At 42.2% G+C, this 19,799-nt stretch overlaps 1 protein-coding gene across 6 annotated transcripts in view; it reads left to right on the top strand.

The window, feature by feature from the left end:
• The window catches only part of Vps13b (vacuolar protein sorting 13 homolog B), a 463,403-nt gene that overhangs the window by 330,514 nt on the left and 113,090 nt on the right, over positions 1-19,799 (top strand). For all 6 annotated transcript variants that reach the window (XM_075961199.1, XM_075961203.1, XM_075961200.1 and 3 more), the window contains 4 exons: positions 598-1,002; positions 15,427-15,629; positions 17,200-17,407; positions 17,973-18,157. In XM_075961199.1, the coding sequence (XP_075817314.1) occupies positions 598-1,002; positions 15,427-15,629; positions 17,200-17,407; positions 17,973-18,157 (1,001 nt within the window). The remainder of the gene's footprint in view (positions 1-597; positions 1,003-15,426; positions 15,630-17,199; positions 17,408-17,972; positions 18,158-19,799) is intronic.

Below are 19,799 nucleotides of genomic sequence, written 5' to 3'. Positions count from 1 at the left end.
GAACACATGCTCCACCTTGTGAACCAAGTTCTTAAAGAAAAGGCTGAGCAGTATTTGAACATTAGAGATTATCCAGACACAGTAAAGACACATTGTACCCATGAACAAATGCCTTGTGTTAGACATAGTAAGGACCAGGAGAAGTGGGTTCTATATATGGAACCTTTAAAGGTGAGACAAGCCGGAGCTACAGCTTAAAGGCAATATTTTTTCTTGTATCAAAGGAACTTGGCTTTTTATATCATAAATGAATAGGAGTCAATAAAGAGTTGTAAGCAGAAGTAAGTGTCATGACCTGTGCTTGGGCCCTAGAGCCCTTCAACAGGGGAAGAGAAGGAATTAAGAAAGTACCAGTTTCAGATAGGTACCAAACTGGAAAGCCTGCTTCAGTTTGCCATAGAACCCGAAGGGAGAAGGACCTGTCCAGGTGTGGGCCACTAAGCAGCTCTGTAATACTCTCCTTTGGTCAGCTACACGTGGAGAGGTGACAAGTAAAGAACGCACTGCGCTGGCACTTTGATTAACATTTAATTAGAAACCTCCAGTAAGTTTAATTAGAGAGCTCCAGTAAGTTTCTTTCCTTTTTTTTTTTTATAGCTGACATCAACTTGGATGTATCAAAGCCTTTGAAAGCTAACTTGAGTTTCACCAAACTGGATCAGATAAATCATTTTTTAAAGAAGATTAAAAAGGTACACAGCTTTGAACATAGCAAAGAGACCTCAGCCCCATCGGACACTATCCTAAATAAGATCGAGCCTCCCGTCTCCAGATGTTACCGCGGAAAGTCATCTCAGCCCAGAGTTCACTGTGATGGAGTGCAGACTTCTTTTCAAGAAAACATGTGGAGAGCCACTTCCTGCTTTCAAAAAATTTCTGTCCGCACTACCCAGATTGTGGTCTCCATGGAAACTGTCCCACATCCTCATACACCGTGTGTGTTAGCATCGCTGTCGACCCTCAGTGGAAGCCTTAGTGTCAGAGCAGCACAAAGAGTACCAGGTGAGTGACAGAAGAAGGAGGGTGGGTGGAGGGAGGAGAGGAGAAAACACCACCCTATGTTAGCAGATGAAAGGGCAGCATTTTATACATCTGTGCTATGTGGAAATAAGTTCCAGAGTCACTGGAGATTCGGACATTTCTAGCTTGTGACCTTATTGCAGAGATGCTGGTTCAGTGCAGTTTGGAGTAGAGCTGTTGTCGTTTTGTTGAGGTTGTGATGTCCTGTGAGCCTGGGGTATTCCAGGCCCTGAATGGCGCCCTCCAACAGCCCCGTCCACCTCCTGAGGCTCGCTCTTGCCGTTGCCTTTAGGACTGTTCGGTCATAACTTTCTTTGAGCTGAGAAGGCTGTGACAGCATTTCAGCTTTTTTGAAACATTAGAACAGTACTTTTCACAGTGCGGTTTGTGACACACAGTCTGTGACACGCGGTACAGTCTGTGACACATCAGATCACCTGAGACCATGCTGGGAATGTGTGCTAGACCCCCGCCAGGCTACTGAATCAGACTCTGGGCACGGAGCCCAATAACCTGTGTCTTGTAAGCCTTGCAGGTGACTAATGCAGTACATTGCATCACTGGGAATGATTTATTCTAGCATGAGAAATTGCCATGGTAGCAGTGGCAAGAATGCCACTGAGGCATTTTGTCAAGCAGAAACACCTGGCCAGGGAAGGCTGAGCCTCTGTGTATAGCCCACCAAAGGCCTGCTGAGGACTGTGGCAGGGCAAGAAGCTGACTGGCCATGACGTCGCCATTTTTCTCTTTGGCTACTATGACTAAGTTGTTAGGTGCTTTTTCACACTAATCAGAAAGGGTGGGCACAAGGTATGTGAAAAGAAAAGTCAATACAGGCAGGAAATAACCATTGCAGTCACAGACACTGCTACTGGGAAGCTGAGAGCCACGTGCCAGACGAGTCCTCTAAGCAGATCTCAGGAGGGAACCGCTCGTTTTCAGTCCTGCCTGTGTGGAGGAGGCTGTGCACTGACCATCTTAGCTGCACACCAAAACGTAATGAAGTGGCAGCTAGAGACTAGTTGTGGTTTAGTTTTAGAAAGCCAGTTTGAACACAGTAGTTTTAAGAGGTTTTTTGTTTGTTTCAGCTTTTATAGTTGAGTGGTAATAAATTCAAGCCAAAACATAGATGATTTCTTTTTCCTCACTGAAGTATTTGTAACCAACCCAGCTAAAAACTCTTATTTCTTTGTTGTATTTAAAGTTAGAAATGAAAAATGCAGGGTTTGGGGGCATGAAAGATTCTCCAACCCTGAAAACTTCAGTGTCAAGTCTGCTGTGCCCATGCCTTTCTAGACACTGCCCCTCCATCATGGCCGGGAAGGCAGGACCCAAACACGTCGTGCTGAGCTGTGTGCAGGCCCTGCTCCTGTCTTGTCCTCACTCCCTCTAAACTCATTTGCTGGCTTTATTTTATTCACTTTTAAAGATATTTGTACTTCATAATTGTTTTCTCTACAATACAATTGAAAACTTCTCATTTAGCCATATAAATGGCTAAATGAAAATTTATGAATAAATTATTTTTGAAATTTTCCCTTTTATATTAGAGAAATTATATAATCTCTTCTTTTATAATTATGTTCTTATCTTGTTAAACACAAAAATAGAAACTTGGGCTTTGATTTAAAAATACTTTAAATCAAACACCTTAAAGTTTTTTTGTGTCACATTAAATCAAAATTGAAATTAGTCATTTAATTGAAGAAATTTACAATGGTGAAACCATAACCAAGTTTAGTCAGCAAAATCCGTTGTGTATAAGTTAGCTAAGCCTGGAGCGGGCTCTAGTTGTTGCTGAAGGCTGGGGTCGGGGGGCCTTGGAACAGAGATCTCTGCACAGCTCCTTCGGTTTGGGTTGTTTTTAGTAGTGGGGGAGAGCCTCCCTTTCTGCAGCCCAAGCTGCTCTGGAACTCACCTTGAAACAAGGCTAGCCCTGAACTTGGCCATCACACCAAGATCACCACACAACTTAAAAGTACATATATAGTTATAACTATTTTAAAAAACATAAATTAAGCATTTAACATTTATTTCATTATGTAGTCAGATGTCTTCAATTCAGTTGTTCAGTTTATTTAAAATGCTTACAAATATGTGTACTTTGTGTAGTTTGGATTTTTTTTATTTGTTTTTGTTTTGGTGGGTTGGGGCGTTATTTTGTTGTTGTTGTTGTTGTTGTTGTTGGGTTTGTTTAACTTGTTTTGTTTTGAGACAGAATCTCACTCTGTAGTCCTAGCTATGTAGTATGTAAGCTAGGCTGGCCTCATGCTTGGAGATCTGACTCTGCCGTCCAGGTCCTGGGCTTAAAGATGCGCACCACACCTGGCAGTTAGGTATAGTTTTTGTAACACACTCTCTCTCTGTCTCTCTCTCTCTCTGTGTGTCTCTCTCTCTCTCTCTGTCTGTCTGTCTCTCTCTCTCTCTCTCTCTCTCTCACCCTACCAGTAGTCATATTTCTTTTTGTAGTTTTCAAGTGGTGATGTTCTGTATTCAACCCAATTTTTATGGTGTATCTTTGAGCTCAATGGAATTAATGTCAGATTTTTATAGGTTGACTCTAATGCAGAAATACTTAGCTGAGTCTTTGATTTTACAGTTTGTGTAACTGTTGTGAGCATCTGCAGCAGCTGCACCTCTCAACTATTTGCTAACCAAATTGAGCACAGTGACAAAGTAGTCATCTCAGACACGCCATTAAACAGAGAGGAATGGTGCTGCACACGGCACAGCATCTGCTGCGCACATGGTGTCCTGTATAGAAGGACTCGAGATAAAATAATTGTCGAAAATTTCTTCATTAAGACCTCAACAGTTCGCACTTGTTTATCCGAATCTGCATAGCTCCCCTATGAGACAACACACTTGGGGTTTCTTGGGTTCTCGCTCACTTTCTCTTTGATCCTGTTTGATGTGCTGACTTTAATAAACACACTCAAAACCACTGTGCAAGCACATCGTGGAAAAAACTACAAAGGAACAGCTCCAGCGGGGCTCTGCTAATCCCTAGCTCACTCAGGCTATTTTTAGAGAAGTATTTTTTAACACTCTTTATGTGACAATGTTATATAAACAGGGAAAAGCAGTTCTTTCCAGATGAATTTTAATTTAAGAGCTGAAATAGATTTGTAATTCTAGAGGAATCCTATGTGCTAAGTAACTCTGAGAGAAGCCCCGTTGGGAATGTGCTGTAGGCATGTTCTCCCACTTGCCGAGAGGACAGAAAAAATGAGTTTGCCTAATGATTATTTTTTTTATCATCTAAGCTGTTAGAAGCTTATGGAAAGTATGTGGGGAAAGGGGACAATAAAGACATGAAACAAGAAAGCCCATGTTTTCCCCCAAACATCGACAGTACATTTGTACAATCTGAAGACTTTCCTATTCATTTACTCATTTTAAAAATGAATAGTTACAAATTATTTACTGAGCTTGTTAAAAGAATTCCCATCTTCATTTTGCAGAACAAAGCAGAGCAGTTAAGTATTTTCTGCCTAAAGGAAATAAATTGGCTATCTGGCACTCCTCAGACCCCTGTACCCTTGTGGACTCTGAGTCTTGCTGTCTCCCCATTGTACAAGCCTGTGCGGCAGCGTCTCAATGACTGACTCCTATCTGCTAGGATGCTTATTGAAATAGCCCTGTGGCCCGACTGCAAATGTGATGCTGTGTTCTTGTCACTCAGTACCAAGTATTACAGGAAATCTTACGAATGCTTTAACAGAAACAAGACAAACCTGAGGTAGAAACTGCATCTTATATTCTGAAACATTTTAAAGCCACTGTGTCTTAGTTGTCGGTTAAATCTGTTCCACTGTAGAATATGTTCTTTAAAAGCTGAGCTTCCCCACGTGGGCACATACAAAGCATGTCATTTTAGAGACACACAAACTATGTAGTTATAAATTCCGAACTGGCAGCAAGTCTCTTTCCACAGGAGGGTGGGGATTGATCTCACGCTGCAGCTCCCTGTCAGTGTAATTTATGGCTCTAGTAAGATGGCACGCCCTAGAGTTCTGCAAACAGGAGTACACAGTTGAGAGCTGGGAAATCCCTGGACTTGAGGTTGCCGTGCTCTTTCTTGTGGACAATTAGCAACCTCCAAATAGACAAAGCACTAGGAAACACGGCATGAACAGCTTGCTGACACAGGGGAAGAACCTGGGTGAAGCCATTGGTTGGCATTTAGAATAGGAAACCATTGACAAGACTCTCTGACCATGGAGACATTGAGAATTTAGTGAGTTGAGCTCATTGTCAAAGCAACAGTGGTTTAAATTATTTACCTACCCTTGCTGTACTTAACTCTGTATAAACAGAGCAAGAGACGGAAAGGAAGCATAGCCCTTCTCTTCCACGGGACTAGAGTGCCTCCCCTCATGCTCACCTCACACACCAAAAGTGAAACCAGGTCATTACCTGAAGCAAAGCCTTGGCCCCACTGTTTATGCTGTGCTTCTCCTGAAGGAGATCTCCAAGGTACCCTCATAGGCTTTGAGTGCCAGTTAGCATTGCATTAGATACGACTGCCTAAAATCCCATGTGCAGTAAGTAGTTAGCCCATGACAGCACCCAAAGACCCTTACTGCTTTCACAAAGAAATACATCTCTTTCCAGGGTCTGAAGGACAGGAAATAAATTTCTTGACTGCAAAAGACAGAAGACAAACTTAACTTTTAAGGATCCAGTGAGGATGGAAGCATAAATATAGCTAGTTGACAGCTAGACAGATCACCAACAGTCCTTAATGAATATTGGGTGTGGGCATCAGGATTCTGTCTTTTTTGATACTCTGCCCCAAGTAGCTTAAACCCAACACTGAAGGAAAAGTGGAATGCTCACTGGCCTGCAACATCTGGGGTTTTATTTGTCATTTTGGCATACCTGGCAAGCACAAAAGAAAGAGTGAAGGGGATTATCTTGACAATGAAATGAGTTACTGAATCTTGTGATAATGAAAAGCAGAAGAATTCTTATGCCTTTCTATAGTCCCTGAGGTAGAGGTACATTTATGGGTTTGCAGAAGTAAAATGTAGGCGGGCAGAACAGATGGGCCAGAATCCCTGAAACACAACACCTCCTCGTCCCTGGACTGAGAACCGCTGTTAACCTCCAGGCCGGGTTCCTCCTTCACCTCTGTTATAAGGTTCACAGTTGCCCCGGTAAAAGCTGGCATAGTGTCTTTTCACCCTGAAATTACTCATAGACTTCTTGTTTTTTATCTGTGAGAATGTTTTTCTGCACGTTCTTGGCATTCTCCAAAAGGTACGAAGTTCTAAAACTTAAAAATGAAATAAAAACTAGTAAAATATATAATTTCTCCCCAAATAATAATTTATATTCCTTCTCTAATATGATTAAAAATAAAAAATACATAACTATAAGATACTCAATGTTGAAATGGTATTTTTGCTATGGTTGTTATAATGTGTGAGTAGATAAACTATTAGACAAGAATGAACAATATCAATCCCACTACTTAGGAAAGGTCATTTTAATGTTTTATTTAGTGTGTGAGTGACGTGGGGTGTGGGTGGGTGCACATGCCACAGCACACACGTGAAGGTCAGAAGACAGCTCTATGGAGTCAGTTCTGATGTTTCATCATACATGGGTTATAGGGACCAAACTCACATCATCACTGACCATCACAGTACCGTTACCCGGGGACCAAACTCACATCATCGCTGACCATCACAGTACCGTTACCCAGGGACCAAACTCACATCATCGCTGACCATCACAGTACCGTTACCCGGGGACCAAACTCACATCATCGCTGACCATCACAGTACCGTTACCCGGGGACCAAACTCACATCATCGCTGACCATCACAGTACCGTTACCCGGGGACCAAACTCACATCATCGCTGACCATCACAGTACCGTTACCCGGGGACCAAACTCACATCATCGCTGACCATCACAGTACCGTTACCCGGGGACCAAACTCACATCATCGCTGACCATCACAGTACCGTTACCCGGGGACCAAACTCACATCATCGCTGACCATCACAGTACCGTTACCCGGGGACCAAACTCACATCATCGCTGACCATCACAGTACCGTTACCCAGGGACCAAACTCACATCATCGCTGACCATCACAGTACCGTTACCCGAGGACCAAACTCACATCATCACTGACCATCACAGTACCGTTACCCGGGGACCAAACTCACATCATCGCTGACCATCACAGTACCGTTACCCGGGGACCAAACTCACATCATCGCTGACCATCAGAGTCCTGCTACCCACTGTGCATCTCACTAGCACAGAAAAAGGCTTTCTACGTGGTGTGGAGGATGAGTAGCTATGGGTGGTTAGTATTTTGGTTTTGTGGTGTGCATTACTCTGTGGAAAGGGCTGTGTCTGCACCATGCTTACCATTTGCCAGGTACGTTTGTGTTTTAGTTCTGATGGGGTTCCCACATCTGGCAGCCCAACAGGAATCATTTAGAATCCAGAGTTTAGTAACTTCAGAGAAATAGAAGCAAGCACTGTGTCCAATCTCTGATATATTCATTTCAAGGCTGCATGAAAAATGAAAACTTTGTAATGAGCCCCAGCAGAGGCCATTAGGGCGATCTCCTGTGCAGTGGTGGACGTGATGTACCTGCCCAGCTGCTCCAGAGGGAGATGAGCTCACATCAGAAAGATAACCATCTCTGACTTTGTCTTCTGATTCATCACTGACCTGAACTCCATTTGAACCTAGTTAGACAAAAAACAAGCAGAATTCCTGGCCCAAACTATAAAATGTAATTAAGCCCTTTTGAAAGGATGTGTAAAAGAACATTGCTGTACCCCACTTATAACACTACCACCACCACAACCAATAAAGTTAAATCAAGCGCTGCCTGTAATGGATTAAAATAATAAATGTTCCTGGATTTCAGTGTTTGAAGTACTTGAAGAAAACAGACTTCCAACATCCCGAGTAGCTGAACGTAGGAAAGACATTTATTAATGACAAGTTCAAGGATGTGGCCTGCTCAAGATCATTGCTTTCTGTTTACCGTTACACATCTCTTGTGTTTTTACACAGCTCACATGTGTCTGCACACAAAAGAATTGTTAATTGTATAAATATGGTTCTCTTGGGGAGCCTTTCTGACAAGAACCCAATTACCACTGCTATACTGCCTGTTTAAATCTACCTTCCAGCCTTGTCTCTGCGAGGATTAGCCTATTTCTCCCAATCAAATTTAGTTACAAGATTTCAAACCATATCTAAGTTTTTGTGGCCTCCAGTGATATATTTTTCACCATAGTCCATGATAGTGGCATGTGCCTGTCTTATATGATGCCAGGGGTGGTGGATCAGTGCTTTCTGCTTCAGTTTCTCTAGATCTGGTTGCATCTGGATAAAAGACTTACATATTTATTTAAACAATGAGAGACCTTTAAGACAACAAAATTGCTGTCAGTTGCCATGAATTTCATTGCACAGAAGGTTACCGTGGAAGAAAGGTCCTGGTAACTAAGCACTAAAGATCTCTTCCTAGCAGCCTTCCCTCACGTCCTGACACAGCACCTTTAGTTTAGTGCTCTGTGCAGTAGGCGTGTGTTGTGAGTCCCAGCCCTGAGCCTATAGGAAACTACAAGCAACCCACCACCCATGCAATTGAATTTGTGACGGTATTGAGTTCTGTTTGTGGCCACAGCAAATTGTCCTGTTGTCCACATAAGCCAATAGGCTGTGTGCTAAGGAGATTACTGGCAAAACAAGGCTGGCAGGAATGAAGTAATACAAATATATCTGAGATCCTCTTTTATATGCTGACTGGTCCTCTAGACCTGTTGGCCATGTCGGCGTTATTTGTTGAGGCTGTGCAAGAAAGCTGGGACAGGATAGTATTTATTTACGGTGCTGTTACCACTTGCGAAATGGAATTGCGATGACCAAGGAATGGAGTCTGCAGAGCAGCAGAGTGTGTACAGCAGGAGGGCAGGGCGGGTGCTCTGGCCCGCCCCTTACTCACTGCCTGGCTGCTGGGGCAGGTGCTGCGCACAGCTGCTTCCTACTGTGGAAGTGTGGGTGCTTGGCATAAACTAAATGCCTTTTCCTTCTCTCAGCAAAACTGTATCACTTGAATGCTGAAGCCATCTATCATTAAATGTTTTGAGTTAAAATTATTTCTAAATAACCTCATGGTCATTTCCTCATGTAAACCTTATTGTCCAAACTGATTGCATGTAATGCTAGCTAGATAAGTAATGGCACCAACTTGATAGAGTAGTAACTACAAATAAAAACCTTAGTAGGTCTCCACAGCCCCGGTTTCAGATTCCTGACTTGTAGGTTATTTGAAATATTGAAATGATGTCATGAAATATTAGTTAATAGGTGTTCCATGAGCCTAGGCAGTTTGGATGCTCACCTTACTAGACCTGGATGGAGGTGGGTGGTCCTTGGACTTCTCACAGGGCAGGGAACCCTGATCTTTCTTTGGGCTGATGAGGGAGGGGGACTTGTTTGGGGGAGGGGGAGGGAGATGGGAGGCGGTGGCGGGGAAGAGACAGAAATCTTTAATAAATAAATAAATTAAAAAATAAAATAAAATATTAAAAAAAAATAGGTGTCCCATGTCAGGGAATCCTGGGATGAAGAACAGTGAGCTAGTCTTAACTGCCTTGTTGAGTTAGTCCTGAAAGGGTAGAGATTTGCCCAAGGACATTCTGAAATAGAGAAGACTTTTCATGGCCTCTGGATTTTCTTTTGATCAGACTTCATTACGTAGGCCAATCCCAGTTTCTAAGCCATTGCAGCACATCACCTAGCAAGTGCTTTTGCTTTCAACATTAAATTTTTGGCCAGTCTTCATCCATGTGATGACTACAGAAATGACTTGAGGAGGCATGATGGCACCTACCTGTAACTCTACTAGGAGGATCTGGAATTCACAGACAGTGTGGGCTACATAGTGAGACCTTGGCCACCCAAGCAAAACCAAAAACAAATAAAAAGCAAAAACCACACAGCAGAATTTTCTTCATGGAAATTAGCTACTGTGTTGATCTCAGAAACTTCACAGATATCTTTTACCATTCTTCTTCTCTAAGAAGGCTGTCGTTTAGTCTTGAGTAGGTGGCCAGATGAGCCAGCCTGCCTTCCGTAAAGTTGGTTTCTAATGAACCCATACAGACAAGACAGAGCATGGTAGCAGACTGGAAAGGAGGAAAGAGCTATGACTTTCTGCTCTTTTCATTTTGGTTTTCCAGGCCAAGAGTTTTTAAAAACAAATATACTTTCCCTAGACAAGGACCAAGTATCTACAGCCAGTGTAGAAGACATTCTTCTTTCATGAGAAATTCTCCTTTTATATGGAAAGGAGAAAAGAAAAACTTCCTCTTGTAGCTTATTTTCCTGGTTTCTTGAATTCAGAAGACCAGGCTTGGGTTAAAAAGTAGGAGTCCCAACTGTTAGTCTCTAAGGAGCACTGGGTCAGAGGTTCCGGGAACTCTAAATTCTCCCCACGAGAAATTAAACGGTGCTTTGGAGAAAGCTCCACTCTGAGCTCTCACTTTCTGCGGTTGCTCTGTTCACTGAACAATGGCTCCATGTTTTATTTTATATATGTATATATGTATGTTATATATTATAGCTCCATGTTTTATTACATTTCTTTATTCTGGCTTTTCATTTATGCTAGTAATAGGCATATATGTTTACATAGGCTTATTGCAAAACTGAATATAAGTAAGACCCACCAATTTACACCTTCTGTTTAAGGATGGAAAACAAGGTGTTTTGTTTATGTTTTTTATTTTCTATTAAAATGCCCAAATGCTATATTTTATGAGATTCACACAGGGCAGGGAACCCTGATTGCTCTTCGGGCTGATGGGGGGGGGGCTAATTGGGGGAGGGGGAGAGAATTGGGAGGCGGTGGGGGGGAAGAGACAGAAATCTTTAATAAATAAATAAATTTTAAAAAATTAAAAAAAAACAAAATAATTGTTTGAAGGAATATAAAAATGAAAAGATTTTGGCCTTTGGTAGCTTCATCATATTTTTGTGAATTGTACTTAAAATAATTTTTTTCTTCCTTTTTGAGGCATCCTGATATTTCACTGGTACGCAAATTCGCTTCTGGATGTTTCTAACATATCTTTGCTGATTTTTAGTAGCCCAAGATTGCTTCCAGCTGGATTTATAAACAAAACAAAAACCTCACCTACCTGGCTCTGCTTTGCTGGCACATGTCATCACTGAGCATGCTGCAAACTCAGTCTTCAGGGGCTCCTTTCAGGCTGCGCTTGGCGCAGATGGCATGTGGAGAGGAGGAGCATCACATGGGCCTAGTACATCCCGGGGCTGACAGGCAGGCGGTGTTCTTACATGGTTTTCAAAACAAGTGGTTTGCATTTATTGGTCTTCTAAAGGAATATTTTAAAGGTCATAAGACTGTTTGTTCCTTGAATGTAGTCTTATGCTCACTTGAAAAGTATGACAACATGCAAACAAAGCACGCTGCCGCTCATCACATCGGTCACTTCTGACATTACTCCTCAGTGCTGTCACACCTCATTTATTCTAATTAAATGTCTGACATTGGTTTCCAAAAACAAATTAAAAATATAAACAGATTTTTGAAAGAGGTAGTTCAGTTGGAAGCTTGAGCAGAAAAGTATTTCTTTAAAGGAGAGGAGACAGAAGTTCCAGTCAGAACGACCCGATCACATGACTGCTGAAGGCAGCACTGCATCTTGCCACAGTAAGGAAGTTATCAGAGCAGAAGGCGGTGGGGTGCAGGGTCTGTGGTCGCACCGCTGTTGGGTGCTTGCTGTTGACATCACAGCCTGGGTTTGTAGAAGTTAGCTGAAGCACCTCACCTTGCTGAAAGACAGTTTCCAACCTGGAAGTTTTAAAGATGATTTGACCAGTGGGATGTGGTGGTTTATTCCTTTAGTTTTGGCGTTTAGGAGGCAGAACTGGGTGAGTTTCTGAGTTCAAGGCCAGCCTGGTCTACGACTATACAGTGAGACCCTGTCTCAGAAATTAAATAAATAAAAAAGCTTGATCTCTAATTAAAGAAGTAAATTTAATATTTCTTATTTTGAAGGTTATGATAATTTTATATCTTTCGATCGAGAAATAGTTTTAATTTTTAAATCTTTCTTCTAACATTTGAAAACTTGGAGAACAAAATATACAGAAAATGTAAAAGCTAGCATTTCAAGTGCCTTTGTACTTCCCAGCCAGCAGGCGTCCTACTGGTTGTCAGCACAGAGAGATCTCTAGTGTCGCGTCCTTGAAGGTAGCTGTGCTATTTCCACTGTGGACATGGTGTCCACCATGCAGAAGTCCTGAACAGAACAACCCGTGCCTTAACTTACCTTCTCTCGCCGCTTGTACAGAGTGAAAATGTCCTGGGGTCCAGTTTACAGTTTACGTAGATCCATCATGTGAGTGCTGGATCTATGGCACACGGTTCGTCCTATCCCCAGAAACATTCAGTGTGTTTCTTAATGATAAAAGACAAAAGGGAGGCTGTCACATAGATGGGCTCTAGAGTGGAAGAACGGGGAAAGGAGAATAAATGGCCCTGTTGTGAGTTCCAGAGACTGTGTTCATGTTTTGTCAGAACTATGAAGTTGATTGTTCTCTCTTATGACCATTAATGAAATTCATTGCCATTCCTTGTTAATAAAAAAAATGCCACCTGGTCCTCCTGTCTCCAGGCCTTCTGGGAAAAGGGACAGCACAGGAGGGGGTGCTTATCTGTTTACCCTCATCCATGAAAGAGCCCAGTCCCACCTCTTTCACTCAGAATCAGTATTCTGGGGACACCCCTCATCAGCAGTAGATGGTCTAGAAAGATTTGGAGGTTCCCTGGCTGGTCCCACCTGTTCCCTCCAAGTGTTCCCTCTCCTCTGCTCAGGGGAGGGTGTAGGGACAGTGTCTTCAACTTCTGGGATTCAGGTTGTTATTGAAATAATAATTTTAATTTTAAAAAAATATGAAGAAACTTTAAAAAAAGAAAAACCAAAGTAATAATAATATTGAATTTTGATTTGTAACGTATTTAGGATTCCATACAAACACTAATACAAAAACAACTTTTAAAGCAGGGAACTCGTCAACATTATCACACAACTTAGCAGTAATCATTCTGAATTCCATTAGTGAATAGTGACATTAGTGTATGAAAGGTAGATGAAAAGTTATCTACTTAATCTCTAAGAATCTTCCCCGAGGGGTAACTCTATACTGAGTGGAAAATCTGACAGACAAAGCCCTCAGAGTTACTGTACATAGCAGTGGAACAGAGGGATCAGGGATCACATGTCCCATGTGATGCCCAAGGGCATCCTCTCTTAGGTTATCCTCTGGGAAATCCCTCATTCTGCTCATGGGAAAACAAGTTAAACTGAAATTGACAGACAGGCCATAGGATAGTTGAGATTCAGAATCTCAAAATCACATAAGACAAGGAAACTAGAATATTGGTTACAGATTAAGATAAAAGTCTTGACACCTAAACTCTCTGGCATCTAGTTTGGGTTGTAGGTCAGGAGAATGACATCATGGGGGAAGAAGAGAATTTTAAACAGGATCTGGCTGGGGGGTGGTGCACACCTCTAGAAGTAGAAGCAGGCAGATCTCTGTGAGTTCAAAGCCAGTCCGATGTACAAAGCAAGTTTTCAGGTCAACCCGGGCTACATGATGAGACCCTGACTCAAAGGGGGAAAAAAGTAAATAACATGGCTGTGTGAGGGATCTATTGGAACTCCGTATTTTTGAAGCATCTGCATAGCCCTAAAATATTTCAAAGTTCTTGGTTTTTCATTTGTTTGATGAAGACCATGAAGAAGTAGCTCCCATGGCTTTCCATTCATCCTTCTCTTACGGTGATCTAAGATGGAGATGGCAAAGATGTGGGCAAGTCAGAAACTTGGAGGGCAGATTCTAAACTGTCATGCCCATTCTGTGGGGCAGGTCCCACAGCTAGTGCTGTGCTCACGGATGAGCTGAAATGTGACAGCCTCGTGCATACTTCAACTACACGGCTTTTCTTTGATGACTTAAAATATTGGAGTAAGAGAATGGAGCTTGAAAGAATGAAGTATCGTGCTACATGTAAACACAGTTGTTAGGAGGTATATTGACTTCGTTGAGCTCACTTTTAGGTTTCTATTCTGTGTGTGTGTGTGTGTACGTACGTGTGCACACAGCTCAGGTGGATAGTCAGCCGACACGGCAGTGGATGACTTTACTCTCAGCACTCAGTAAGCAGAGGCGGGGTTGGGGCAGACTGACCTCTGTGTGTCTGAGGCTAGTGTGTTCTACTTAGCAAAGCCTTTCTCTTAAAAAATCAAAAAAAAAAAAATCTCAAGGTAATTGTGAAAAGGGAGAAGTTTCAGTGGTACATGTTTGATAAAAAGATTTAAAAAACTCATTTCTCACCGTGGTAACTTTAAAACAAGTCGTAGCGATAACACTTGTGGTTCTGGTGCCTTCTGTGGAGGAAGTTGTGTCTCTGATTGCCACAATAAGTCCTTACAACATTCATGTTTTCAGTTTTCCACAGAAAGTCAGTACATGCCTACACCCTGGGCCTAAGGTCTTTTTCAGGATCATATAGCATTAGGAAAATAAGCCCTGACCATTAAGGTATGGCCTGGTGAAATTCAATATTCTCAGTGACAATTTAGAATATGAGTTTCTTGGGAGGAAAATGAACTCACCACTTTAACTGGGCATGCAGATTCCTTAAAGTCTGCTATAGGCTTTATGAAAAGGTTTTGATCCACACTCCTACATCAAGTTCAAAAGGAAACCTACATTTTAAAGTGTATTCCTTTTCTGTACATATTTACTTTGAACTCTGGCATATAGTTTTTCTCATAAATCTAACCTGCCACTATCTGTTTTTAAGACTTTGTAAAATTCGAGTGGTTATGAGGTGTGAAGTTTGGATTAAGCCAAAGTTTTTAGAAAGCACATGTTATGTATTTTGATTGTTTTGAATTTTAGCATGGGCCAACCCAAAACTTGTGTGTCTAGTAAAGTGCAATAAACTGTGCTCTGTTGCCGTAAGAAAGCACAGAAAGTTGCCCTTCACGTCATGGTAACGGGTGAATGGAGCAGCTGTCCTTGTCCCTAAGGTATTTGTGAAAAGCTTGCAGAATTTAATGAAACCATCTCCACTCATAAAACCTAAACTGTGCACACATGGAAAAGTCCTAATGTTTTGGCAAATATTGCTTTGTTAGGAATGTGAATGTCTACCTGTTTCAGAATTTTGTAATAATGGCACAAGGCTGGGGAGAGCTGGCTGGGGAAGACCCTGGCCAAGAGAGGCATCCCCACTGTTTTTTGTTGTTGTTGTTGTTGTTGTTGTTGTTGAGGAGTAATTAAACTATACAGCCTTTCTTTTTCTCTCCTTCAGGCAGAAGTCTTGGATCATCATTCCTCCTCAGCATAAGTGATTTTCTCCTTAAAACAAGCCTCAGAGACAGAAGCCGGATTTTGATGGGACCGTTCTCTGCTACTGTCAATCTGGAAGCCAAATGGTGTAAACACAGTGGCAATCCAGGCCCACAGCAGGCCATACCAAAGATAGCCGTGGATTTAAGAGGTGGTCTGCTACAGGTCTGTAGGGGCCGCCAGATTTTCCCCACAGGTTTTTAACTGGCCTGTTGTTGTTTTGTTTTGTTTTGAAATACTTCACCAAAATTTAAACTTTTTGTGTGATAAGGAAGTATATGGAATGATGGTGCACATCTTCACAGCATGATTGAAGAATGGGTCATCTCATCTCATTTTCCTGTTTCCACAGTATAGTTCAATGGGTTGGGGTCTTGCCGCTGTTGTTGGTAATATTCAGGGTTTTGTGCTTGTTGTCATCACAGTCAAACCTTAGAGTATCTTCTTACCATTCATTCATCAGTTGAGGGAGTTTTGGAATTGTTCCACTTTGGACTATTCCCGAAAAATGCTTCTGTGAACAGCTGTAGACAGGTTTTTCCATGGACATACAGTTTGGTTTCTCTTGGTTGTAAAACTGAGAGTGGCAATGTCTGGGGAAACTTTTCACTGTGTGGAGTTTCTAGTAATAGAGCAGTCAGCCTGTATCAGGTCAGTGCCGCCCAACACACAGAGCTGTGTCATAGTTGCAGCTTCCTTAGGCGTATGATGCTCGGTTATTAAAATTTGGTATAGTATATCCCAACCTCTCATTCATGCCTATAGCCAGGTATGGAATGCATGAGATTCTCTATTCTCTTTCTTGATAATACTTGGTTAGCTCTTAACTTCATTATGCAATTTCATGTCCCTCAGGATTGTTGGAAATCAAAAAAGTTGCAAGATTCACAATGATAGAAATTTTAGTGACTAGTTTATCACTAAAGGGGGTGTATTAAATGTGCATTTCTTAAAATCAACCAAAAATTGCAATCTTTCAACTTTTTTTTAGTTTCCTTTTTTATTAGATTTTTTAAAAAAAAATACCAATCCAAATTTCCACTTCCTCCCCTCCTCCCATTCCCTCCACACACACTCCCACCCCATCCCCTCTAGTCCTAAGAGAAGGTAAGGCACTTTGCTTTATGGAAACTCCAAGGCCCTCCCTACTACATCAAGGCTGAGCAAGGTAAACAGCCAAAGAGAATAGGATCCCAGAAGGCCAGTACATGCAGTAGAGATAAATCCCAGTATCACTGCCAGTGGCCCCTTCGTCTGCCCCAGCCATACAACTGTCAGCCACATTTAGAGGTCTCACTAACACAGACTCCAGGAACCGTACAGGGGCAGCTTCCTTCTCTCCTGTTAGGACTGATCTCTGACAAATGGAGGAAGTCACCCATGAGACTGTTACCATTTTATTAATATTTGACCAAGAGAACCTGTGTGTTCTGATCTTGGACTTTAAGAAACGTTCTTTTTTCTTCTTGCTGAATGAATGGCAAACAATGTTTCACACCATTGTAATCTCATCACTAATCTAAAGTTTAAACTTTACTCTTATCCACACAACCCATGATAGGTTATTCAAGTATTAGAATTTCAAACAATAAATTATTATTTCTTGGAAATTGTAGTTTATTATTATACTGAACATGATTATAGCCTCATATTAATTCAAATATGATTTGTACCTAATTATTCTCAAGAAATGTTTATGTTTAAAAACTGTTAATATTTTCATACCCTTTTGAAGGTCTTCTGGGGTCAAGAGCATTTGAATTGCTTGTCCCTTCTGCATGAATTATTCAGTGAGTATCTTCAGGAAGAGGGGAGCTTTGAAGTGCTGGTTCCCGAATCAGCACCCCAAATGCCATCCCCTGTGGATAAGACTCAAGCTCTGAAAAGTGAACCAAGTTCAGATGACCTGCGGACAGGCTCCTTTCAGTACCTACAGGATGCTGGTGAGTACAGGCAGTGTCCGCATGAGTGCATGTGCCATGTGTGGTGTGGAGTGAGTGCAGTGATAGCTCTGGAGCACGAGAAAGCGGTCCATTCACACTGACAGTGTAGAAGTGGTGATACCAGCCAGTCCCTGTGATAGCACTGGGGCACGAGAAAGCGGTCCATTCACACTGACAGTGTGGAAGTGGTGGTACCAGCCAGTCCCTGTGATAGCCCTGGAGCACGAAAAAGCGGTCCATTCACACTGACAGTGTAGAAGTGGTGATACCAGCCAGTCCCTGTGATAGCCCTGGGGCACGAGAAAGCGGTCCATTCACACTGACAGTGTAGAAGTGGTGATACCAGCCAGTCCCTGTGATAGCTCTGGGGCACGAGAAAGCGGTCCATTCACACTGACAGTGTGGAGTGATAACACCAATCAGTCCCTCTTTGAAATTGACTTTTTCCGTCTCAAATCTTATTTAAACTGATCAGTTAGTTTCTTTATGTGATTTTTTTAATTCTCTTTCTGAGAAATCAACGTGTTCCTTTTTAAAAACTTGCAATGTTGTTTTCGTTTGGCAGAACCTTTGAAACTCCCTGGTGCCTATGAAGTCTTGTTCTGTAGTGAGACAGATGAGAGCCCAGGGATGATGCTATGGAGGTATCCGGAGCCTCGCGTGCTCACCCTGGTGCGGATAACTCCTGTGCCTTTCAACACCACAGAGGACCCAGATCTTAGCACAGCGGACCTCGGAGATGTGCTGCAGGTGTGTAGTGGCTGCTTCTATCTTTCTAAAATAAAATAAGTATGAGAAAATGATGACCATTAAGAAAAAAATATTAGAGCATACATATTTCTTCTGTCAGTAGTAGCAAAGATGAGTACATTCATGTGTGTGCTGTATACATGCACATGTGTAAAAAGGAGAGAGATAGTTTGCTGTCTCTGGACCACCTAAAGCATTAAAGATCAGGGGGAGTTTCAGGGATCCAAGCAGCATACAGGAAGCTTGGCTATTCTCAATAGCCAGAGTCAGTATCTGGTCATACAATGTTTTATAACTTAATAAAAAATATATTTATTACCAATGTATGGGTAAAGTTCAAAGTAGAGATACCATTCTAGGGAACAAGACAGGACTGCGGTTTCTGGAAGTTGAGCTTGCTCTAGAATTCACAGCAAGGATTCTATGTATACAGTAGTATAGTGTTCACAGTAAAGATAAAGCAACAGGACACAACAGATAGGAGAAGTGTCCTGATGCCGTTTCCTGAGATCCTGGAGCTGTCTGTCCTCATGTTCTGCCTTTGAGCAACAGAATTTAACATGTGGCTGGGAATGGATCTCATGGACAGAAGCAACTCTTCAGTTGCAATCTTAGGATCCTACAAATTGTCTTGTTTCCTTAGAGAAGTTGAGAACAGAAACTATGTAGCATCGGTCACAGGGTCAGCTCAGCTCAGATTTTCTCCTTTGCACCTAAAGGTTCAGGTCCTAGAGTTTTCTTAGGGGTCAGAAAGCATCTGCGCCACTCATGTGCTGGGAGCTCCATCGAGCGTTAACAGTTCTTGGTTGTTGATGGGTAGAAGAGTCTCCCTACGTCCTTTTCCAAAGGGAACCCTCCTGTTTTCCTCCTTGTCCTGTGATGGTCTGGATTCTGTTCTGGAGCCTCAGGTCTAATGCGTGGCTGACCTGAGTGGAAGGAAAGCATGGAAGGTGCCCCTGGAGAGTGTGGTGTAGTGCAGATTCTGTGGGCTGTGAGGTTCTTCTGACCGTCTCCTTAGGCAAACTTCTGGGCTTCCCAGACTTTCAACTTCCTTTCCTAAAAGTAACAGTTGTCCTTATCAACCTTCCAAAGTAATTGCAGGCTATTACAGTAAATGGGACATTATAGTTAATATGCTTAAATCAATGCCTTCACACATAGTGAGGTCTTCTTCTCTACTCAGCTTATACAAGCACCTAGAGATTATTACGAGACTTTTCCATGCCATCTCAGCCTCCAGTCTCCCATCCAACCTAGCCCTTTCAAAATCGTACAGGAACAGAGAAATCACATGACTCACCGAGGGAAATGCTCCGTGGGTCTGTCACCCTGCTATGCCTGCTGTGATAACCTGGCATGCCCTGGACATTGAACATGCTTTAGTTCAACTAGCCTATTTGTATTTACCAAACCAACTTTAACTACCCACTTTTTCCTTGTTTATTAGTTTGATTTCTATTGTTCTGATAAACTTTATGTCCAGAACAATCTGGGGCAGAAAAGATTTATTTCAGCTTACACTTCTGGGTCACAGTCTACTATTGGGAAAAATCAGGACAGGAACTGAAGTGAAGACTCAGAGGGACATTGCTTTCCAGCTTGCTCTCATAGCAGCCAGCTTCTTATACAGCTTGGACCTACC

Source organism: Microtus pennsylvanicus, chromosome 2, assembly GCF_037038515.1.
Source record: "Microtus pennsylvanicus isolate mMicPen1 chromosome 2, mMicPen1.hap1, whole genome shotgun sequence".
NCBI lineage: Eukaryota > Metazoa > Chordata > Mammalia > Rodentia > Cricetidae > Microtus > Microtus pennsylvanicus.
The sequence above is the reverse complement of the archived record's forward strand: the minus strand, read 5'-3'. Positions and strand labels throughout refer to the sequence as shown.